Genomic DNA, 25,107 nt, shown 5'->3' with positions numbered 1-25,107 from the left:
ACTGATATCCTCATTCCTGCTGCTTTGCCACCTCTGTCGTTTATCCAGATCTCTTGTAACCCCTTTCCCTCCTCTACACTCACATCTCTCTCATTTCTCTCCCATCTCCCCTCATGCCCAGCCGAAGCTCTCCATGTCCATAGGGCCCACGTACCTCAAAAATGACGCAGTTTCCATCTTCTCCTTACTCTCCAACTTCCTTATACGTCCCTTGTCTAACATTTGATTCATGCCAAGTTTGTTGGGGATACAGGGAACTACAGATGCTGGTTTACAAAACAAAATAGTCTGCGGGTCGGGCAGCTTCTCTGAGGGACAGGGAAATGCTGTTGTCGCTTCAAGGGAACTTGATTGAATCTGATAGACACAAGATGCTGGAGTAACTCAGCGGGACAGGCAGCATCTCTGGAGAGAAGGAATGTGGATTGGATCTAAAATTGACATCAGACCAGAGAAAGTGACACTGGAACAGAAGTAGGAATGTCTTAAAAAATGGGAATACAGGTGCACAACCTTTTATCCGGAGTTCCGGAAACCGAAAAACTCCGAAAACCGGCCATTTTTTCAAGGATGTCATCTCCACACCAAAGCTCGCGTTTGGCGCCAAACTTGACCCGAAACGACCCACGGTCAACCCAGGTCTGTACTACTGTAGCGGCTGCCTCCTCCCCGGAGACCGGGGAGACACTTAAACATCTGTAAATCATTGCTTAAATGTTAGTCAGTTAGTTTGGAGGGCTTTTATGTGACGGGGGGGTTGAAGGGGTAAACTTTAATTCTTAGTCCCCTACCTGGTCGGAGAGACGGGGAGCGGTCAATGCCTTACCGGGTCGCCGTGCAGTAAGCTCCGCAGCGCTGTGGCCGGTGGGGCCGCGGGCGGCGCCGGTTGTAGCTCCGACCCCGGCAACTCTACCCCTGGCTGCGAGGTGCTCCAAATCCACCGCCGCCCGCGGCCGGACGCCCCAGCTCCGCGAATGTTGGGAGTCGGCGGCGTCGCAGCACTGGGATACAAGCGGGGAGCGGGCAATGCCTTACCGGGTCGCTGTGCGGTAAGCTCCAGGGCGCGGAGGCCGCCTTCTCCCAACATTCGCGGAGCTGGGGTGGGGGGCGTCCGACCGCGGGCGGCGCTGGATTTGGAGCGCCTCGCAGCCAGGGGTAGAGTTGCCGGGGTCGGAGCTCCAACCGGCGCCGCCCGCGGCCGGACGGAGCCCCCAGCTCCGTGATGTTGGGAGTCGCCGACCAGGTAGGGGACTAAGAATTAAAGTTTCCCCCTTCACCCAGCCACCCCACCACCACCACCACATAAAATCCCTCCAAACTAACTGATTAACATTTATGCAATGATTTACAATGATTCCCCGGTCTCCGGGGAGGAGGCAGCCGCTCCAGACTTTTCAAGCCGCCCGCGCTACCTACCTAATCTACGCTAAAAATCTTCCATTCGGAAATCCGAAAATGTCCGAAATCCGACAAGTGTCTGGTCCCAAGGCTTTCGGATAAAAGGTTGTGCACCTGTAACAAGATTTAGAAAGGGAATTCCAGAGTTTGAGGCCGAAAGTGGGAAAGTTTTGGATGGGCTCTGTTTATGTGGTTAGAATTTATCCTCATTACAAAGTGATTATGTTGCTTATTTTAACATGAATAGTTTTCATTTTATATATAATAACTGTTTTATATATATAATTCTGAATAGTATTGAATAGAATACATTTTTATCCTGTAACGTCTATCTCATTCTGCTCCTCATTGTTGAATAATTTAGTTTGAAATCTCATCTTGTTTATATCATGTATTGGAACAGGTGGCATTGTACAGGAACATGGATTTTATGCATAAAGCAACTTTCTCCGTGTCGGAAGGTACCCTGGGCTATGTGGCAGATAGGAGTGACCTATACATTCGAGTTTACAATGGCTGGAGAAAGCTCCAAGTAAGTGCCTAAAAATGAACACTAATTCAGAAATATATTCTTGGATCAATATTTTAATGTTTTTTTTTGCCATATTTTTGCCAGCTTGGTGATTTGATTCCTGCTCCAGCTGATGACCCATTCCAATCATTGAACACTTACTCAGTAAGTTAACACTTTAAGCCCGCCGCTGAGATTAAACTGAAGAAGAACACTTCTCAGTAAACTGATTACTTTATGCATGTGTTTCTTTTTGTCCATCAGGCTCCAAACACATTCCCAAAGATATATGATCAGAAGCCTGCTGTAAGTGTGTGTCGTTTTTTAATGTTGTAATGACTTAAGGTGTTCAATGTAATTTCTAGCAATCTACACCTAGTTTCATAACTGGTCAAGATCCAATTCAAGATGATGCATCATTAAAAGGAGAGAAGGGATCTGGATCTTGTCACTGTGGACTGTAAGGAAATTACTTCCTATACAAATCAATCTGTCTATGATCTAGATCTGCGGGCCAAGTGCAATATTCAGGTTTAGGTTTAGGATTATTATTGTCATTTGTACGGAGGTACCGTGAAAAGCTTTTGCTTGCGGCAGTCCAATCAAATCATATAACACTATACATGAATACAATCAAGCTAAACTCAAGTACAAAAGATGGAACAAAGCAAAAGTTACAAAGTGTAGAATTCAAGTTTGCTGTTGATATGACACCTTGGTACCAATGGAAGTTGCTCAGGGAATGTGAAAGGTTTCACGTGTATGCACTGGCCTAAGTTAGTAGGTTGGGTTGTGATAGGTTTTGGGAGTGGGCAGATGCATGGCAGATGAAGTTTAATGCAGATAAATGTGAGGTAGCAAAAACAGGAAGGCAGATTACTATCTAAATGTCGTCAAGTTGGGAAAAGGGGAAGTACAACGGGATCTGGGGGTCCTTGTACATCAGTCTATGAAAGTAAGCATGCAGGTACAGCAGGCAGTGATGAAAGCGAATGGCATGTCGGCCTTTATAACACGAGGAATCGAATATAGGAGCAAAGAGGTCCTTCTGCAGTTGTACAGAGCCCTAGTGAGACTACACCTGGAGTATTGTGTGCAGTTTTGGTCCCCTAATTTGAGGAAGGACATTCTTGCTATTGAGGGAGTGCAGCCTAGGTTTACACGGTTAATTCCCGGGATGGGGGGACGCATACGCTGAGAGAATGGAGCAGCTCGGCTTGTACACTTTGGAGTTTAGAAGGATGAGAGGATATCTCATTGAAACATATAAGATTGGTAAGGGCTTGGACACGCTAGAGGCAGGAAACATGTTCCCAATGTTGGGGGAGTCCAGAACCAGGGGCCACAGTTTAAGAATAAGGGGTAAGCCATTTAGAACGGAGATGAGGAAACACTTTTTCTCACAGAGAGTTGTGCGTCTGTCGAATTTTCTGTCTCAGAGAGCGTTGGAGGCCGGTTCTCTGGATACTTTCAAGAGAGAGCTAGATAGGGCTCTTAAAGATAGCAGAGTCAGGGAATATGGGGAGAAGGCAGGAACGGGATACTGATTGGGGATGATCAGCCATGATCACATTGAATGGCGGTGCTGGCTCGAAGGGCCAAATGGCCTACTCCTGCACCAATTGTCTATTGTCTATTGTTTATTGATAGAAGGAATATAATGTGGAAAAATGTGAAGTCATTACAATGGTAGAAAAATAGAAAACTGAGGGAAAAAAAATTAACGGTAAGAGATTGGTGACTATTGGTGTTCAGAAGGCCCTAGGTGTCCTTGTTTTGGAATCACTGCAAGTTACTGTGGGGGTTGGTGACAGTGGTGTTTTTGTCTTTCTTTAAGGTGGGTTTGAGTACAAGAGTAAAGCCATGTACCATGAAAGGATGCAGTGAATCTGTACCTGGAATGTGCATTTCAGAAAGCGCATACATGTGATGGAGGACATGCAAACAAAAGCAAACCTGGGGTATTCCTGGGGTGAATTGTCTGACGAGGAGAGATTAAACTGACTCGGCCTCTGTGCTCCTGAGTTTGAAATCATAAATTATACATAGCTTTGGCAGGGGCAAAGTCTGGCCAGAGTGTGTCTAGATCAGAATTCACAGTCCCAAAATCAGCAGAGTTCAGCATTGAGCATTCTCGAGGCAATGAACTGTGGAGACTCAATTGATCAGAGGTGGATATTGAAGATAAAATATGGACAAAGATCGATATTAAAAGAACCAAGGGATTTGGGGTCAGTCCAGAAAGTGGTGCTGCAAATGATTCAATGACAGAGTAGGATTGAAAGTCCTACTCCTGCTTCAATCCCTTAATTTCTTTTGGCACATCAATAACCATCAAACTGTGATTTGATATATGCTGGGTGGGACTGACAAATTCCATTCCACAGGATGAAACAGAAGTGTAACTAAGTGTGGCTCTCTACAAACAATTAGCTTATGCTTTAATTTTTATAGGTAGCATGAGCTAATTTATATCATTAGGATGACTGGGGCTATGATCTCCTTGGGTTGGGAAATCATAAATCATCCAGGTCTTGACAGGATAAGTGCAGGGATGATGTTTGAACAGGCCTTGATGCCCTGATATATTAATCGACAGCCAAGGGCATTCCCACTGGGAACTTGTCTAGCAAAGTGAATCAGCTACTTAAACCAGTGTGTAAAGAGTAACCTGGCAGCTTTTACTTACTCTTGTGGTTGATTGAAGTCAATGGATATTTTTAAGGCAGAGATGGATAGATTCTTGATTAGTACAGGTGTCAGCGGTTATGGGGAGAAGGCAGGGGAATGGGGTTAGGAGGGAGAGATAGATCAGCCATGATTGAATGGCGTAGACTTGATGGGCCGAATGGCCTAGTTCTGCTCCTATCATGTATGAACATGAACTTTTATGATGATTACATGTCATAGATACAAATGGACAGAGAGGCAGGGTTAATTTAATATCTTTGGCATTCGCTTAGACACGGGTTCATACCATTAACTTGGTTATTCTGCTGTAGGTCAGAGCCACCCATGTGCTCTTGTGTCTGACAGGAACCTCTGGCTTGAGAAACAAACTTCAAAGTGACCCAGGCAAACTGGATGGAGGATTGATTGTTAGTTTCCTGCTTGGGTTGGTGGTATCTACTCCTGGATGTACTTTAACTTAAACCTTTCTTCCTTGTTTCTCTACAGTTGCACCTGGTGGCTTTGAACACGCCCCTGTCTGGTAACATGCGGGGGATCCACGGAGCTGATCTGCAGTGTTTCCAGCAAGCTCAGGCGATGGGCTCCATGGCAACTTACCGCGCCTTCCTCTCGTCTCAGCTGCAAGACTTGTACACTGTAGTGAGGAAAGCGGACAGATTAAATATGCCAGTTGTCAACCTAAAGGTAACAACATTTGGGTTGGTTGCTGCATCTGGCACGGTGGCGCAGTGGTAGAGTTGCTGCCTCACAGCGCCAGAGACCCGGGTTCAATCCTGACCACGGGTGCTGTGCTGTCTGTGCGGAGTTTGCACTTTCTCCCTGTGACCACGAGGGTTTTCTCGGTGTCGGCCGGTTTCCTCCCACACTCCACGCACGTGCAGGCTTATATGTAAATTGGCCTGTGTAAATTGTCCCTGGTGTGTAGGATGCAAACCTGGCATAACATAGAACTAGTGTACAGGTGATCGCTGGTTAGCGAGGACTTGGTGGGCCGCAGGGCCTGTTTCCACACTGTTATTTCTCAACTTAACTCAACTAAAAAGAGTATGCTTGTGAGAGGGTTAAATGAAAAAAATGCTATGAATGAACTTCCTGAAAATCCATGAATTTATTTGAGGTTATAGAAAAATAAATAGATACCGTGATCCTAGGAACGTTAAGGGCCTGTCCCACTTACGCGACCTTTACAAGCGACTGCCGGCACCTGTGATAGGTCGCCGAAATTTTCAACATGGTGAAAATTCAGCGGCGACCAGAAAGGCGCTATGAGAGTGAGGCTTCTAAAATGGCTTCTACATCATCATCTGGTGCTAAAATTGGAAGCAGCCGTTCAAACAGCAGGATACATAGAGATGGCAATGAATGCACCGTCAAGTAAGGTGCATAAAAGACCTATCAATTGGTAGAAAAGTTATGCATTCTTGTACTCTTACATGGGTATGACCGCACATACAAAACAACATTTTTTTCAGCAAAATGGCCGCGTAAAAATACTGATTTCCTCAGCAAAATACTGATTTTCAGGAACTAGAATATTGAAAGGCTCTGACAAAACTTGACAGCTCTGTCATACACAAGATTTCACTAATTTCACTAATATCCTTTTTGGAAAGGAGTGTCTCCCAAAGAGATCCCCAAGTAGTTTTGCTCATGGAATACACATTATTAGATGCAAGCAGAGCACAAAGAACAGGGCGGCACAGTGGCGCAGCAGTAGAGCAGCTGCCTTACAGCGCCAGAGAATCGGGTTCGATCCTGACTACTGGTGCTGTCTGTACAGAGTTTGTACGTTCTCCCCGTGATCTGCGTGGGTTTTTTCCGAGATCTTTGGTTTCCTCCCACACTCCAAAGACGTGCAGGTTTGTAGGTTAATTAGTTTGGTATAAATGTAAGTTGGCCCCAGTGCGTATAAGGTAGTGTTAATGTGCGGGGATCACTGGTCGGCGCAGACCCGGTGAGCCAAAGGGCCTGTTTCTGCACTGTATCTCCAAACTAAACTAAACTAAACAAATGAAACAGAAAAATAACAACAAAAACACACCCATGGGAGTTGGAGGCCATGGTTAACACTGTCACCCATTGGTCCATTTTTGTTCCCATTTTCCCCAAACAGGTTGTACAAAAGTCAACCCAAAATGCTGGAGGGACAGGCAGCATCTCTGTAGAGAAGGAATGGGTGACGTTTTGAAAGAGAATCACAGAGATAAGGAAGTGTAAGGTGTGAAAACGAGTCATCAAATGGGATGCAGATCACGGAAAATGTAGAATAGATAACTGTTAGTTGGGAGAAGGTAACAGCGAAGCATACAAAGATAAAATTCAATCCGGGTCTGCCAGCTTTCATGGTCATTTTCTATTGCATCATGGAAATTAGTGGATTTATTGAAATTGGTATTGAGGTTTTGAGCGAAGCAAAACCTTCGGAAAAAAGTATTGAAGAAGTAGCAAATGTAGGGGTTGAAGCTGAGAGGCGACAATAACAGTGGGACATTCTACACACCAAACAGTGTTCACAAATAGTTGGACAGGACAACGTGCACGGGAATGTTAAACAAAAGATGTGGGGAGAAAATTGGAAAATTAAATTACGGTGGATATCAAGATTTCGTTCAGACTTCGGTCTGATGACAATAAAAGGCTATCTATATCTATAATAGTTTGAATAAATTTGCAACAAACAGTTTCAAAGACCAACTAATGCTTTTAGATGGTGGTTAAATGTCCTTGTATTCATTCATTTGCATTTTCCTTATCATATTGCTGATAGTTTTTGCAAGCATCCAACAAATGTCTTGATAATTTTCCAATGCAAATACAGTAATGAATAGCTTTATGGCATTCTGCTCCACCTGGAGTGGTTTGGCTGGTTTGCTTCACCATCCTGCTAGAGTTTGCAGAAGCAATTAACTTTGCCGATGGTCGTTCATTTTAACTATTAGCATAAACTGAGAGGTTTAGTTTAGTTTAGTTTAGAGTTACAGCACGGAAACAGACCCTGAGGCGCACATTAACACTATCCTAGATACACTAGAGACTATTTACATTTACACCAAGCCAATTAGCCTACAAGCCTTTGGTGTGCGGGAGGAAACCGAAAATCTCGGAGAAAACCCACGTACGTCATGGAGAAAACGTACAAACGCCGTACAGACAATTACCAGTAGTCAGGATCGAACTCAGGTCTCTGGCGCTGTAAGGCTATTTTATAGCGTCAGAGCCCCGAGTTTGATCCTGGCTTCAGCTGCTGTTTGTGTGGAGTTTGCACGTTCTCTCTGTGAACGCACGGGTTTTGTCCTGGTGTTCCTCCCACATCCCAAAGACGTTCGGGTTAATTGGCCTCTGTAGAATTGCCTCTAATATGTAATGAGTGGATGAGAAAGTTGGATAATATAGAGTGGGTGATCGATGGCCAGTACGGACAGTGGGTCGAAGGGCCTGTTTCCACGCGGTATCTCTAAACTAAATCAATTAGTGTTATCCTTTGTTCCCTTCTTTTCATTTGCTTGTCCAGCCTCCTCTATGTAGCAGCAAGTCTACATTTTCAGCACATTTGATGATTGTCACAAAGAAGTTTCCTTAAATCCAGACCTCCTGGATTTCTTGCTGACTATTTGATATTGATACTTATGCCCCTCTCCACAAGTAGGGGATTTCTCTTTGTAACCATTCTAGCAAAATTCGGTGACTCCTCCACCCCATTTTCTGAGGTGAAAAACAGTCTGTTCATACTTTCCCGAAGAATACCCTTGACTATCTAATATCACCCTGGTAAATGTTGGCATCTTTTCCGCTGCCTTTGTATCCCTTTTCTAGAATGGCTACCAGAGGTATGTGCAGTATAACCAGAGAGTGCTGAAATCACTGCAGAGGTCGACTTTTAGTGTTTGCCGTTTTTGAATTCCAAGATACTTCTGTTCTACCCCACCCAGACTGACCTCTTCCAAGTGAGGAGTGACTTCTCTATTCATGCTCCTAACATGAGTCATCCGGACTGAATCCCAGCTGCAAATAATTTGCTTTTGATTACTGCCCCTCTTCCTGTAATTCATTGCCTCCTCATTCCCAATTTGGTAATAAGTGCAAATTGAGGCTTTAAGAGTCTTAAATCATTGACATAAATGGTGAATGACAGCCTAGAATGAATCTTTGTGGGACTCCTATATTCCCACTCTCTGCTTCCTACCCTGATGACAGCTAATGGTCTATTCCACTCCTTGTCCCCAGCTCTGAATTCCTTGGCCATATTCATTAGTCTATCATTAATGCTCTTACTGGAAGCCGTTTGAATATCTTGATTAATTACAACAACAACATTACCACTGTCTGCTCCCTCTGTTATTATTACCCTCAAAAATGCATTAACATCTGCCAGTCAAGAACTGTCTGCTTGAAAACCACAATAGCAGATCATCCTTATTTTTCATCGCAGCCGTCAACACATCACTTGAGAACAGATGAAAGAAGTTAGAATTTATTAACGATACAGTCAGTCTGCAAGGCACATGTTGTCTCTCAGGTGTTTGATGGAGCATCAGTGTGGTAACCAGGTTATCAAATACTGGATAATGGAAAATAGCATTCTGCGCAATACTATTCTAAACCAGTGCTCAATGATGAGAGTTCCTCCAGCATCTCTTGTTATGCATGTTCACAAGGTATAAGAGGCAACAGGGACACTGAAAAAATACTGGGAGTCCCATGGCAAATTGATAATGCAGTGAAAAGATTTGAAGGCAGAGTGGTGGTGAGGATGAATTTCAAATCTATGGTTATTTAAAGATTTTGGTTTAGATGTAGGTTTGGTTTTGAAAGGTTTAGAGGGATATGAGCTAAATGCATGCATATGGGATTAGCAAACGAGGCATCTTGGTCGGTTTGGACACGTTGGGCCGAAGCGCCTGTTTACATGCAGTATGACTTTATGACTCTAGTCAAGAAAGATGACAAAGACAAAGGATATATATTACAAATACACAAAGAACTCCGGAGATCTTCGCTGGCCTGGTTCAAAATAGTGTCATGGGCGGGGATGAAAGTAACTTAGATTTTGGTGAAGCAACAGTAGAGTTGCTGCCTTACAGCACCAGAGACCCGGGTTCAATCCTGACTACTGGTGCTGTTCTCCCAGTGACCTGTGTGGGGGGGTTTTCCGAGATCTTCGGTTTCCTCCCACACTCCAAAGACATATAGGTTTGTAGGTTAATTGGCTTGGTATAAGTGTAAAATTGTCCCTAGTGTGCATAGGATAGTGTTAGTGTGCAGGGATCGCTGGTCGGTGCGGACTCGGTGGGCCGAAGGGCCTGTTTCCGTGCTGTATCGCTAAACTAAACTAAATATTGTCGATTTAACCTATGGCTTGCAGTGGTTTACTCTCACCTCTGGCCTTGGTAGTATAAAAGGGAGACCATGACAATGTGGTAGCCATCTCTATTAGAGCCTGTATCAGCCTGTATTAGAGAGTCAGCCTTAATTATGGAGGGGACTTGAACCTGTGGCATTTTGACTGAGAAGAATCCTCCACTCCGGCAGAGGAGCGGTAGGCCAACGGAAAGTATTAGCATTTCATATCATCGAATAGCCCCATGTCCTTATTCATGTTTACAGATAAAAGATAAAGCTGTAGAGAGACACAAAAAGCTGGAGTAACTCAGCGTGTCAGATAGCATCTCTGGAGAAAAGGAATAGGTGATGTTTTGGATCAAGACACTTCTTCAGACTAAAGGTCCTGTCCCACTTGCCAATTTTTTCGGCGACTGCTGGCATCATATCAGTGTCGCCAAAAGATTTTGAACATTTCAAAATCCAGCAGCGACAAAAAAAATGTTGCTACACTTGAAAAAACAACGTGCGCCAATACATCATCACGGCGTAAATCTTTCGTTGACCTGATACGCCTGTCAATTATGCCGGTTGTCGCCGAAATAATCGCCAAGTGGGACAGGCCCTTGAGAGCTTCAGTCGTCTTGTTGAGTCTCATTGTCTGTAACTCATTTTCACCTAGTTCACAGCTAACAATGGCCTGTTTTCCTTATCATCATTGCTTTTTTGTGTATCTTTCATTCTATGAAATTTGTTCTATATCTCTCTACACCACCGTCTATATCTCTTGTTTCCCTTTCCCCTGACTCCCAGTCTGAAGAAGGGTCTTGACCCGAAACATCACCTATTCCGTTTCCCCAGCGATGCTGTCTCACCCTCTGAGTTACTCCGGCTTTTTGTGTCATGTTTAAACCAGCGTCTGCAGTTCCTTCCTTCACAAGATAAAGCTGTCATTACTTAGGCAGCTTGAAACACAGTTCTACCAACTCAAATTAGCAATTATAAAAAACTAAACTGAATTTCAGTCAATGCACAGATGGAAATGAAACACTTCTTGGCAGAGCTGAGGATTTGCATTCATCGTTGAGAATTATTCAATTGCTTCATTTGCATGAACAAGGGGGATTATTTATTTAAACTGATTAGATATTTCCATGGCAGGTTGCATCCACATACTGTGTGATAACTGGAGGTTGTTCAGATCCAAGTTTTGCTGCATCTAGTGGAAAGATGGGTCATAGTGACAGGGAGTGTACTGTTTATGCCCCCTCCTTAAGACTTAATGTTTTAATTAGACTTAAATATATGGATTATGTGCAACTTGAAGGGGAATACCACACCCCCTGTTTAGATCGTGAAAGATACAATTTCCTCCACTATTGAAGATATGCCCAATCACTAAGAGATTAGAAACACAAGGGACTGCTGATTTACGGTAAAACACACTGAGCACTGGAAAACGCAGCAAGGCAGGAAGGATCTCGGGCGGACATGGATGGGCGATGTTTCGGGTCGGGCCCTTCATTAAACATTGTGTCCAGCATTCCAGGCTAACAAGCTGATGTACAGTATGTCACTAAAGTCTTTTGGTCAGTTTTTCCTGACTTCTTAATAGCTCACTAATTTAATGTTTTTTTCATAAATAATGTTAATTCCAAATACTCTGCCCGAGTATTCCAGACAATGACAGAATAGGCACGGTAACGAAATTCCCCCACTATGGCTGTTGTTAGAAAGGCTCTGATTGTAATTCTAGTGCTTGTTTCTGGGTGACAGACCCCTTGCTCCACAGCCCTGCCTGTTATGGGGTTAGATTGTGATTGTAACCATAGCTTTGCCTGTTACTGGAAGCGGCACTGACTGAAAACCCATATGTCACCTTACGGTGGATAACTGATTGTACCCAGCTTGTCCGTTTACTGGGGACACCAATGGAAGCCTAGATCCATCTGGTTTTACATTGACTGATGATTCTATATTAAGCAGTTACTTTTAGTTTAGTTTACATTACTTTATTGTCACGTGTACCGAGGTACAGTGAAAAGCTTTTGTTGCGTGCTAACCAGTCAGTGGAAAGACAAGGTAGACAAAAAATGCTGGAGAAACTCAGTGGGTGAGGCAGCATCTATGGAGAGAAGGAATAGGCAACGTTTGGGTCGAGACCCTTCTTCAAGACAATACATATTTACAATCGAGCCATTTACAGAGCCATTCGGCAAATGTTGCCAGGTTGGTGATTGAAACTAGACCAGCCTTCCCTCGGTCTTCTCTCACAGGGAAGTACCAAGCCAAAACTCACATATAAAATGGCAACAGTTGGAAAAGTTTGTTCCATAGAAGAATTTAGTTGCTAGATTGTATACACTGACTGTGACACATACCATAACGAATATGAGTTAAAGTTGTCACCAGAGCTGGGTACAATGGGAAATACTATCCTTAAAAACAATGGCCAAGACATAAGATGCGGCAAAGGATTTTTCATGATAGCAATTCTTTAGATGTTTAGATGTAGGATTTGAATAAATATGGAGGATCTGCAACAAAATCCCAATTAACGACTGAGGTGAGTTATGGCTTCTGAGCAGAAGGGTAAAATTGCCAGGAATATGGATCAACCAGGTGTGTGAACTAGTCACTGTCACGAGGTAACTTTATTGGCTTAGGGAAGAATCAGTTCTTCCTGCGAAAATCAGGCACAGAAGGCAATTTTTAATTAAAATGGTTGATTAAGAAAACACCCTTTGTGTTAAATAGAAGTAAGTTCATTTTAATTCCCACATCCTAGATATTAGGAAGCAAATTCCGGTTAATAAGTTCTGTTTCTTTTCGACAGGGGGAAGTGCTTTTTGACAGTTGGGAATCTATCTTCAAGAGCCATGCAACGTTCAACACAGGCATTCCTATATACTCCTTCAATGGAAGAAATATCATGAAGGATTCCACCTGGTAAGAATTGCCTAAGAACATTTAAGACAAACGCAAAGAACATTTTTTTACCTCAGAGGTAGTTAAAGTTCATACTTTATGTAAAAGCCTGAAGGGGCTTTTTTTGAAGTGTAGTAATAGAGGAAATTTCTTGGCCACATTGGACGCAGCAATGTCCACGTATCCAGCAATGTGATGATTGGCAATTAGTTTGAAATTTTTTATCTATTCATTTTTGAAAGTATGGACATCCACGGTAACCGCAGCATTTGTGACGTTTCTCTTATTGTCCTTGAGTCGCAGTTGGTGAGCCAACTTCCCGAAGTGGTGCAGTCCAACTGGGGAAGGTGCTTAATGTTGTTGGATAGTGAGTTGCAGCAGTTGGAACGAGCAAATGTGAAAGATGACCAATTTCCAAGTTGCGTTGTGCGTGACCTGAATGAGAAATTTCCTGGCTGATGGCGTTCACATGCAACTGATGCTCGTGTCTTTCTTGGCCATGGAGGTTGGGCTTTCAACAATGTTGCTTAATGAATATCTGCAGGTCAGGCCACTAATTGGAACCCACTTGTTTCTCTTCGAGAGATCTTTTAACGATAACTGAGAAGGCAGCCAGAGCCTTAAGGGCCTGTCCCACTTAACCATATAACCATATAACCATATAACAATTACAGCACGGAAACAGGCCATCTCAGCCCTACAAGTCCATGCCGAACAAATCTTTTTTCCCCTTAGTCCCACCTGCCTGCACTCATACCATAACCCTCCATTCCCTTCTCATCCATATGCCTATCCAATTTATTTTTAAATGATACCAATGAACCTGCCTCCACCACTTCCACTGGAAGCTCATTCCACACCGCTACCACTCTCTGAGTAAAGAAGTTCCCCCTCATATTACCCCTAAACTTCTGTCCCTTAATTCTGAAGTCATGTCCTCTTGTTTGAATCTTCCCTATTCTCAAAGGGAAAAGCTTGTCCACATCAACTCTGTCTATCCCTCTCATCATTTTAAAGACCTCTATCAGGTCCCCCCTTAACCTTCTGCGCTCCAGAGAATAAAGACCTAACTTATTCAACCTATCTCTGTAACTTAGTTGTTGAAACCCAGGCATAATTCTAGTAAATCTCCTCTGTACTCTCTCTATTTTGTTGACATCCTTCCTATAATTGGGCGACCAATTTGGGTGTCATTTGCGCGTTATTTATGTAACATCGTTTATGCGCCACAACGCACGCCACGCGCGTCATGACGAGCGCGTTGTGCATTGTGATGCGTAAATGATGTCGTGTAAATGACCCACAAATGACACCCAAGTGGGACGTGGTGCTTGGTGAGGTGGCGCGTGGTGAGTTGTGGTAGCGTAGGCAGTGACGCGCGGTAGCGCGCGGCGTCCCAGGATTTTGGGATTCACAAAATCTTCGCCCTCCATCTACGTGACGTGCAAATGACGCCCAAGTGGGACAGGCCCTTGAGTTTTACATCCTATCCAAAAGGCGTTATAGCTTTCTTCTCGTGATGTAAAATGCTGACCCCATTTTATTTTTATCTTTCAAGGCCTCACAAAATAATCTGGCACGGTTCAAGTGAAAGAGGGAGTCGGGTTCCAACTCATTACTGCGGGGGCTGGAGAAAGACGGACATGACCATCAGGGGCAACGCTTCACCTCTTTCCAGCGGAAAACTCCTCAGTCAGCACTCATACAACTGTGCAAACAACTTTATTGTTCTTTGCGTTGAGAACAGCTACTTCCATGATCACAGAAAGAGAAAATAACAGCCTGCATCTTCAAGTGAAAGCTCAGGATTTCACGTCCGTCGACAGTCTCATCACCAAAACCAGTTAAGGGTGGCACATTTTTACTTCTAGAAATATATTAAAGTGGGACACGTTGCTTTCTGATGAGAAATGGAAGAAATGGAAGCCAAAGATGACATACCTCAAAAATCTGCATGGGCTGTTCTTTCATTAACAAAGAAAATCGTATTGATCTGAGGAACCGTTCTCACATAATTTCTCATTACACTTGTTGATACTTTGGTGCTAATGAAAAGTAATTGAAATGGGACCACTGCTAAAATGCCATATTTATAACCGCTATTAACTCAACTTGCCCATATCACAACCTAACCGAGCTGGTACAATGGAGAAGTTGCCTCACCCCAGCAAGCCTCTGTGTCTATTAGGTTAATATAACTTTCCATCCATTGGAATACACTGCAGTTACGTTATGAGAAACCCGTTGAATCCAGCTTTCATAATGGATATCTTTTCTCTCCCCATAACAGATATGAACGAAAGTTAGCTTTTGTTTGTGAAATCTGTGTCATCATGTCAAAACAACTTATTTAACATAATGTTCAATGTAAAACTATGCAATGTTATTATTACTAAACTTTGCATCACGGTATTCAAGTATCTTAATGCGCATATGCATTCATTTTTCACTGCTTTTTCTGCATTGACTGGGTCCTTTTAGCATCTTTCTGGACTGTTTCTGTGTGTGGTATTATTCGACACTAACGCATTGTATTTACTGCTTCTGCCCATCAGCGGTGTATGGAGACGGGTACCAGCGATTAGCCAGAGATCTCTCTGCCCAGGCCCTTGTTACTGGACATCAGCTGCCTGGCTGGTGAGAATCTCCCTCTCTCAGCCCACCCTCTCAAAGCAAACCCTGCTGTGGGCCTTATGGCTTTTTGTACGATACATTCCTCCTGCAAACAATAGATTTAAACATTCTCCCTCTTTCATTTTTACACAATGGTAAAAATGTCGGAGCTGAAGTTTCACAACTATTCACACTTGCCCTGTACTTTAAAATGGCGGCTAGTCAGCGTGATCACTCCCACGGCCGACTTAATCAACTTACACTGAAGAGTTTAGTTCATTTACACTGCAACTTGAGTCTATTCACAGTACAAAGTTAACCCTCACAAATGCCAATTTAGTTAATAAAGACAGTACAGCGCAGATTTAATTTGTGTACACTACAGAGTTTGTACAGGTTTTGTCTCAGACATGGCAGATTGAGTGCATTTACTGTCCAGACTGAATCCACTTACCAAGCAGATTTAGTCTATGTACAGCTGAGGTTTGATACATTTATAATGCAGAGTTAGATCATTTACAATATACATTTAGTCCACTCACAGCTAAGTTGCAGTCCTTTGAGATTGCAGGTAATGTCCATATAGTGCAATTCAACTACACATCAGTGAACAAATGTTTGCATTGATCAAACAACTTTCTAATATATGAACCAAATGTCTAAATCAGATTGTATTGAAATGAAGGATATTTCACAAGCTGAATAAACGTCATACATTTTTTGTAAAAATCTACCCTGTCTCATTTTTGAAATCTAGGTAATAAATGAAAGAACACTTGTGAGCAGAGAAGGAATTTCTGATAGCGTGGTGTGTAATTATCCTAAGCCAGTCCATTTCTTTATAAACCAAAGACTACAGCATGAATTGGTGCAAAAAACTGCAGATGCTCTAAACTCAAAACAAAACCATATAACTGGTCAGGCAGCAGCTGTGGAGGAAGAGGGACTCAATGTTTCAAGTCAAAGGTTCTTCATTAGAATCCTAGTGAAGGATGACACAAAAAGTTGGAGTAACTCAGCGGGTCAGGGAGCATCTCTGGAGAGAAGGATTGTGTGATGTTTTGGGTCGAAACCCTTCTTCAGACAGAGTCCGGGGAAAGGGAAACTAGAGATATAGACGGTGATATAGAACAAATGAATTAAAGATATGCAACAAATAATGATGATAAAGAAAGCAGGCCATTGTTAGCTGTGGGCTAGGTGAAAATGAGTTACAAACAATGAGACTCAACAAGACGATTTGTAAGCTAATACGACGGGTGGGCGAGGGATGGAGAGAGGTTAGAGAAATCAATGTTCATACATCTGGGGTGTAAGCTGCCCAAGCGAAATATGAGGTGCTGTTACTCCAGTTTGCATTTGGCCTCACTCTGACAATGGAGGAGGCCTAGGACAGAAAGGTCAGTGTGGGAATGGAAAGGGGAGTTAAAGTGTTTGGCAACCAGTAGATCAGGTAGGTCCAGGCAGACTGAGCGAAGGTGTTCAGCGAAACGATCACCCAGTCTATGTTTGGTCTCGCCGATTAATGAAGGATATTTGATCCAAGACGTTGACTGTCCGACTCTCCCCATGTTTGTCTGCGTACCTTTTTCACACAGATAGTGGCGAGTCTGTGGAATTCTCTGCCTTAGAGGGCGGTGGAGGCCGGTTCTCTGGATACTTTCAAGAGAGAGCTAGATAGGGCTCTTAAAGACAGTGGAGTCAGGGGATATGGGGATATGGGGAGAAGGCAAAAATGGGGTACTGATTGGGGATGATCAGCCATGATCACATTGAATGGCGGTGCTGGCTCAAAGGGCCGAGTGGCCTACTCCTGCACCTATTGTCTACTGTCTATTGACCTGTTAAGTGCTTGCAGCATTTCTGTTTTCACTTCTGCAGGAGAACTCTGAGCACGTTGCCACACTTTCTTCAGTTCCTGTTGCAAAAGCAGTGCTGAGACATGTAAGATATCTGCAGAGATGTTCTTACTTACATTGATTTTTTTGAACAGACTAACCAAACACTGTAATGAAACGGTGCAGCAGCCTAGCACTTGCTCTGCAGCTCAGCCCCGCACAACCCAATGAGAGGGTGGCGGGTCGGACTTTTCTGTGGTGGGGAATGGATGCCACTTGACACAGAGTGAAGGAGCAGACTATAAACATACTGCTGGCAATCTTCTCTGGAATTTTGAAGATAGCCCTGAGGCAACATTAGGCAGCGTATTAGCCACATGTGGTGTTTCAGAATCCAGATGTGTCTAATTGCTTTTTTGATGAATACAAATACAGTAATACAGTGCAGTATCAGGCATGTGATCTCAGTCTAAATGAAAACATCTGTAGGAAGGAACTGCAGATGCTGGTTTAAACCGAAGGTAGACACAAAAAGGTGGAGTGACTCAGCGGGTCAGACAGCATGTTGTTCAAGAAGGAACTGCAGATGCTGGAAGATCGAAGGTACACAAAATTGCTGGAGAAACTCAGCGGGTGCAGCAGCATCTATGGAGCGAAGGAAATAGGGGACGTTTCGGGCCGAAACCCTTCTTCAGACTGATGGGGGGTGGGGGGGAGAAGGAAGGAAAAAGGGAGGAGGAGGAGCCCGAGGGCGGGGGGATGGGAGGAGACAGCTCGAGGGTTAAGGAAGGGGAGGAGACAGCAAAGCCTAGCAAAATTGGGAGAATTCAACATTCATGCCATCAGGACGCAAGCTGCCCAGGCGGAATATGAGGTGCTGTTCCTCCAATTTCCGGTGTTGCTCACTCTGGCAATGGAGGAGACCCAGGACAGAGAGGTCCGATTGAGAATGGGAGGGGGAGTTGAACTGCTGAGCCACCGGGAGTTTAGGTAGGGCAGACAGCATCTCTGGAGGAAAGGAATAGGTGACGTTTCGGTTCAAGACCCTTCTTCGACCTTAAACATCACCTATTCGTTTTCTCCAGAGATGCCGTCTGACCCGCTGAGTTACACCAGCTTTTTGTGACTATCTTCTGAAAAAGATCTGGAATTCATTTTCCAAAAAAAGAGTTGAGGTTCAGATCTGGTGTGATCTAAATGAATGACAGAATAGGCTGGAGTCATGAATGGCCTCCTGCTCCTAATACAGTTCTAGTTGAAGTTTCATTTTGTCCAGTATCTCAGTCAGTAGTTACAAGTGGTTTTCCAAATGTGGTTGTTTGTGTTTACCCAACTAGTCAAACAGCAAGCAAACTTTAATCTTTTGGGGACAAATGTGTAAAATTAGGGGGTGCATAAACCTTTAGATGTGAATAGCCGACATGCTCAGTGGTAGTTATCAATATGCAGACCTGTATTCTGTGTGTGCATGGAGTCTTCTCTATTAAAATATATTCATGTATCTAAAACAATGTTATTGAGGTTAACCCAGTCAATTGTTGGGACGGCACGGTGGTGCAGCGGTAGAGATACTGCCTTACAGCACATGAGACCCGGGTTCGATCCTGACCACGGGTGCTTAGCTGTATGGTGTTTGTACTTTCTCCCCTTGACCTGCGTGGGATTTCTCCGAGATCTCCGGTTTCCTCCCACACTCCACAGACCTACCGGTTTGTAAGTTAATTGGTTTTGGTATAATTGTAAAATTATGTGTGTAAGGTGGTGTTAATGTGCGGGGATCGCTGGTCAATGTGGACTCTGTGGGCAAAAGTGCCGATTTCCACGCTGTATCTCTAAACTAAGCTAAACTAAACAATTATGCAGAATTATAACTGCATGGATATGGAAAGCCTGAAACAAACATCCGAGATGCCGAGAAGCAACGTTAGTGATGGATGCAGTCAGTGATCCAGATGACAGGAAAGACATGAAGAAGGGCCAAGCATGGACCTCTCCAAGGTGGGGCTGTTGCATGTGAGAAGCAGCTTGGAATTTGGAAAATGGGTTGAACAGAAAGAGTAAGAACATGAAAATAGCAGTGGGCCCGATAATTTACAACCTTCTGCATAAAAAAACATTGTAATTATGTTTCCCTGGAGGATCCAGAACCATACGATTGCTAATTAACTCCCTCATTATGCAAGTTAAGATCTGATAGATTTTTCCCTAATTGTTTCCACTGTGTATTGTGTCAGAAATATAGATAATTTTGAGTTGTATACACGAAAGCTAAAACATCCATGATTATTTTATTACTTTATTACTAGCTACGTGACTTCCTTTTTTTTTAATTAATTATCGCTTAAGTTGTGTTGGTACTGTTAAAGGCCCTGTAAAAATCTTCAACCAATGCTGTTTGGCCTTTCTTATATTCCGTATATGCAACACAGGTTCTACTTCCTGATTCTCAAAACCAAGATCATTCCTTATTACCAACCTCACTTTTTTACCAACATTTCTGACCACGCAATACCAATTATTTTTTAAATGTCCTACCCTGGAATCTCTCACCACTACAGTTCTTTAATTAGGCACGAGTTGCCGTTTGTGCCATAGTTGTTGGGCACTTGATTCATCTAGACACTTTAATTTTAACTTTTCCATTGTTCCATAATGTCATAAGGGACAGGAGCAGAATTAGGAAATTCGGTCCATCAAGTCTACTCCGCCATTCAGTCATGGCTGATCTATCTTTCCCTCCTAATCCCATTCTCCTGCCTAACCCCTGACACCCGTACTAATCAAGAATCTATCTATCTCTGCTTTAAAAAATATCCATTGACTTGGCCTCCACAGCCTTCTGTGGCAAAGAATTCCACAGATTCACCACCTTCTGACTAAATAAATTCCTTGTCATGACAATGACTAGTTCTAGGCTCTCCCATTAGTGTAAACATCCTCTCCACATCCACTCTATCCAAGCTTTTCACTATTTGGTATGTTTCAATGAGGTGCCCTCCTAATTCTTCAGCGAGTATGGGCCCAGTGCCATCAAATCTTCATCATACGTTAACCCCTCTCATTCCTGGGATTTTTCTTACAAACATCCTCTGGACCCTCTCCAGGGCCAGCACATCCTTCCACAGATATGGTGCCTAAAATTGCTCACATTGGAATTATAGTTCCTAGAATTATCTCTGTCCATTCCTATCTTGCAGTGCATATTTGCTACTTTGGTCTACTCTTTGCCATGCTCCTTTGATACTAGAAGCCAACCCTTGCATGGACCCTGCCCCTTCTCCACAGTCTGTCATTAATTTGAAGCTTTTACAACTGTATCATCCCAATCCAGTTTAGATGAAGCCCATGAAAATAAAAAATAAAACTGCAACTGAAATAACAACTAGGGACAATTTTTGTTTCACATTAGAACCAAGCCAATTAACCTACAAACCTGTAGGTCTTTGGAGTGTGGGAGGAAACCGAAGATCTCGATGGAAACTCACGCAGGTCATGGGGAAAACGTACAAACTCCTTACAGACAGCACCCTATAGTCAGGATCGAACCCGGGTCTCTGGCGCTGTTAGGCAGCAACTCTACCGTACACCACCATGCCGCCAGCACCAAGGTACACCAACGTCCTTTTTCTCAGTACTCGCTTAATAATGATGGTACATAGCCTATCATGGCGTGGAAACAGGCCCTTTGGCCCATCTTGCCCACACCGGCCAAACTGTCCCATCTACACTCGTCCCACCTGCTCGTGTTTGACCCATATCCCTCCAAACCTGTCCTATCCATGTACCTGTCTAGCTGTTTCTTAAACACTGGGATAGTTCCTGCCTCAACTACCTCCTCTGGCAGCTCACTCCAATTCTCAGGAGACCTTGGTGTGAAAAAGTTACCCCTTAGATTCCTATTAAATCTTTTACCCTTCACCTTAAACCTAAGTCCTCTGGTCCTCGATTCATCTACTCTAGGCACGAGACTCTGTGCGTCAACCCGATCTATTCCTCTCATGATTTTATACACCACTATAAGACCACCCCTCATCCACCTGCGCTCCAAGGAATAGTGTCCCAGTAGTGACTCAACCTCTCCCTGTAGCTCACACCGTCCAGTCCTGGCAATATCCTCATAAATCTTCTCTGTACCCTTTCCAACTTGACAACATCTTTCCTGTAACATGGTGCCCAGAACTGGGCACAATATTCTTAAGTGATGGGAGAAGTGATGGCGTGGTGAGAAGCCCCCTCCCTGTTACTTGGCTCCACAGTTGGGTGGACAGATCATTTTGTAATGGTTGGTGCTGCCACCGCAGAGGAAGCCAATCCTGCAGCAAAAGCTTCAGATGGGCACACAGCCCACTATTTGCTATGCAAAAGGACTAACGTCTGACTCAGCTTTGGGCTTGGGGCATTTAATTTTCTTTGCTGTGCCAATGTGTCAGGTTGTGTCCTGTCAACTCATCGTGTGTGTGTGTGAAGTAATTTAGTTTTAGCTTTAGTTTATTATCACATGCACCGTGGTGCAGTGAACATTTTTTGCCAACCAGTCAGCAGAAAGACAATACATTAGACAATAGACAATAGGCGCAGGAGTAGGCCGTTCGGCCCTTCGAGCCAGCACCGCCATTCACTGTGATCATGGCTGATCATCCACATTCAGTACTCCGTTCCTGCCTTGTCCCCATATCCCTTGACTCCGCTACCTTTAAGAGCACTATCTAACTCTCTTAAAAGCATCCTGAGAATTGGCCTCCGCTGCCTTCTGAGGTAGAGAATTCCACAGATTCACAACTGTGGGTGAAAACGTTTTTTCCTCATCTCAGTCCTAAATGGCCTCCCCTTTATTCTTAAACTATGGCCCCTGGTTCTGGACTGCCCCCAACATCGGTAACATGTTTCCTGCCTCTATCGCGTCCAATCCCTTAATAATCATATGTTTCAATAAGAAACTCTCTCATCCTTCTAAATTCCAGAATGTACAAGCCCAACCGTTCCAATCTATCAACATGTGACAGTCCCGCCATCCCGGAAATTAACCTTGTGAACCTACGCTGCACTCCCTCAATAGCAAGATTACAATCGATTCATTTACAGTGTATAGATACATGATAAGGGAATAACGTTTAGTGCCATGTGAAGGCAGCAAAGTCCGATCAAGGACAGTCTGAGGGTCACCAAAGAGGTAGGGAATCGTTCAGCACTGCTCTCTGGTTGTGGTAGGATGATTCAGTTGCCTGATAACAGCTGGGAAGAAACTGTCCCCGAATCTGGTGAACCCTGAATCTCTCAATCCCCACACTGAAGGTTTAGTTAAATGGTACTACACAGAGAATGTATTGATGTAAACTGTACAATAGCAACCAAGCAAAAAAAAAAAAAATAGGTTCATGAATTGTATTCAGGCAATAGCCCACTGGAATAATAGCCACACACCCAAACTCTCAAACGTTCTCTACAAAAAGCCAAACAGTGTCCTTTTGGAGCAAAAAGCAAAGACTAGAGGAACTGAGCAGGTTAGTCTAAAGAAATATCCCAACGTGAAATGTCTTCTGACCATATCCTTCCATGGATTCTACCTGACCCATTGAGTTCCTCCAGCAGTTTGCTTTTTCACAGTATTTGCAGGCTCATGTGTCTCATTAATGCCCTTATTTATTGCTATGCAAGTCTGGAGCCTAGGAGCTGCGGTACATTATTGGAGATGCACTTCTACAACCATTGGAAGGCAAGCCCTCTCCAACAAACTTCAGTCAAAGTCTTTCTCCATTCAGAAGATCGGTGGTGAAAAGGGAAATGTGCTTCATTTATCTCGCTCTCTTCTTCCTCTCTCTCTCTCTCTCTCTCTCTCTCTCTCTCTCTCCTTCTCCCTATCTCTCTCTCTCCCTCTCTGTCTTTGTCTCCATCTGTGTCTCTCTCTCTCATTTTCTCTCTCTCCATACAGATATATATGCATATCGATCTATCTCTGTCTCTCTCTGTCTATCGCTCGCTCCCCTGCTCTCTCTCTCTCTCTCTCTCTCTACCACCAGCAGGAGGCCAGTGCAAAGGTCACAGCATATAGCTTTGGCCCATGATGTCCATGTCGAACATGATGCCCGGTTAAATTAATCTCCTCCGCCTGCACGTGATCCATATCCTTCGACTCCCTGTCCCTCCATGTGCCTAATTAAAAGCCTCCTAAATGTTGCCATCATATCCGCCTCCACCACCACCTATGGCAGATCGTTCCAGGCTCGCATCATTCTCTGTGTAAAACATTTGCCTGACACAAATTAATTAAATGCTGCCCCTGTCGCCTTAGTATTTGACCTTTCCATCTGGTAAAAGGTTTTGGCTGTCTACCCTATCTAGGCCAAAAGGGGCTGTCCCACTGCGGCGACCTAATCTGCGAGTTTAGAAGAGTTTGCCCTGGACTCAAACTCGCAGCATGGTCGAAATGAGGTCCTATGAGGTCACTGGAACTCTCCTTCATGCTCGAGGAGGGAAGTTCCCGTATACTCCCGGCCTCAGCTAGGTCGCAGAAAATGTTTCAGGGTATTGAACAATTTTCCGTGAGTAAAATTTTGGGCGGCATGGTTCTTTTGAACTCGTAGTGCAGTGGAGTTGGGTCGCTAGGTAGTCGAGGGCAGCCGTACGCAATCTCTTTCACTGACTGGGCATTTTAATTGGCTCATTGGAGTTTCAGGTCCAAGGAAAACCGACCGGTAGGTAAATTGCCTGCTAACCTTTATTAAACTTCTTAAAAATGTCTCCACCCCTTCTCTCCCCCTTCCTCTCTCCCTCTTCTCTCTCCCCCTTCTCTCTCCCCCTTCTCTCTCCCCCTTCTTTCTCCCCTTCTCCCCTTCTCCCCTTCTCCCCTTCTCTCCTCCCCCCTTCTCGCTCCCCCCTTCTCTCTCCCCTTCTCTCTCCCCCTTCTCCCCCTTTCTCCCCTTTCTTCTCCCCTTCTCCCCTCCTCCCCTCCTCCCCCCCCCCCCCGCCCCCCCGCGCTCTCTAAATGACTTACTGTACACTGTGGCAGCCGTTTACCTTCCTCTTCATCACGCAGACAGCGCTCCTCCGCTTTCCCTGGCCCCCACCTTCATTGTGTGTGTGCGTGTGTGTGTGTGTGTGTGTGTGTGTGTGTGTGTGTGTGTGTGTGTGTGTGTGTGTGTGTGTGTGTGTGTGTGTGTGTGTGTGTGTGTGTGCGTGCGTGCGTGCGTGCGTGCGTGCGTGCGTGCGTGCGTGCGTGCGTGCGTGCGTGCGTGCGTGCGTGCGTGTGTGTGGTGTGTGTGTGTGTGCGGTCGGTAGATGCAGGTCGCGGTTTCAACGGGGCCGGTCGATCCAGCTCGAGGCTTTCCAGGCGAGTGCCCTCGAGCTTGAAGGTCGAAGCCACTCTTCTGGACTCGCGGATTAGGTCGCCCAAATGGGACAGGCCCATAACAGAATTATATACTCTTCTGTCACATTTCTACTCGGTCTCTAAGACCCCAGAGAAAACAATGCAAGTTTGTACAACCTCTACTTGTACCTGATACAAATCTTGGACATAGTGGACGTGGAGAGGATGTTTCCACTAGTGGGAAAGTCCAGGACTAGTGGGAAAGGCCATCACCTCAGAATTGGAGGACGTTCCTTTAAGAACGAGATGAGAAGGAGTTTCTATAGTCAGAGGGTGGTGAATCTGTGGAATTCTTTGCCTCAGAAGACTGTGGAGGCCAAGTCAATTGATATTTTTAAAACAGAGGTAGATAGATTCTTGATTAGTACGGGTGTCAGGGATTATGGGGAGAAGGCAGGAGGAGGGAGAGATAGATCATCCATGATTGAAAGGTGGAGTAGACT

At 44.3% G+C, this 25,107-nt stretch overlaps 1 protein-coding gene across 4 annotated transcripts in view; it reads left to right on the top strand.

Moving 5' to 3' along the window:
- Positions 1-17,035, top strand: part of LOC129696582 (collagen alpha-1(XVIII) chain-like) — a 294,981-nt gene extending 277,946 nt beyond the window's left edge. The window contains exons 36-41 of one of the 4 annotated variants that reach the window (XM_055634627.1): positions 1,802-1,930; positions 2,015-2,074; positions 2,174-2,215; positions 5,087-5,284; positions 12,756-12,868; positions 14,406-17,035. In XM_055634627.1, the coding sequence (XP_055490602.1) occupies positions 1,802-1,930; positions 2,015-2,074; positions 2,174-2,215; positions 5,087-5,284; positions 12,756-12,868; positions 14,406-14,625 (762 nt within the window). In that variant the 3' untranslated portion in view covers positions 14,626-17,035. The remainder of the gene's footprint in view (positions 1-1,801; positions 1,931-2,014; positions 2,075-2,173; positions 2,216-5,086; positions 5,285-12,755; positions 12,869-14,405) is intronic. The other 3 variants (XM_055634629.1, XM_055634628.1, XM_055634630.1) reach the window with 3 other exon arrangements.
- Positions 17,036-25,107: the final 8,072 nt, after the last annotated feature.

Source organism: Leucoraja erinacea, chromosome 4 (genome assembly GCF_028641065.1).
Source record: "Leucoraja erinacea ecotype New England chromosome 4, Leri_hhj_1, whole genome shotgun sequence".
Classification (NCBI taxonomy): domain Eukaryota; kingdom Metazoa; phylum Chordata; class Chondrichthyes; order Rajiformes; family Rajidae; genus Leucoraja; species Leucoraja erinaceus.
The sequence above is the reverse complement of the archived record's forward strand: the minus strand, read 5'-3'. Positions and strand labels throughout refer to the sequence as shown.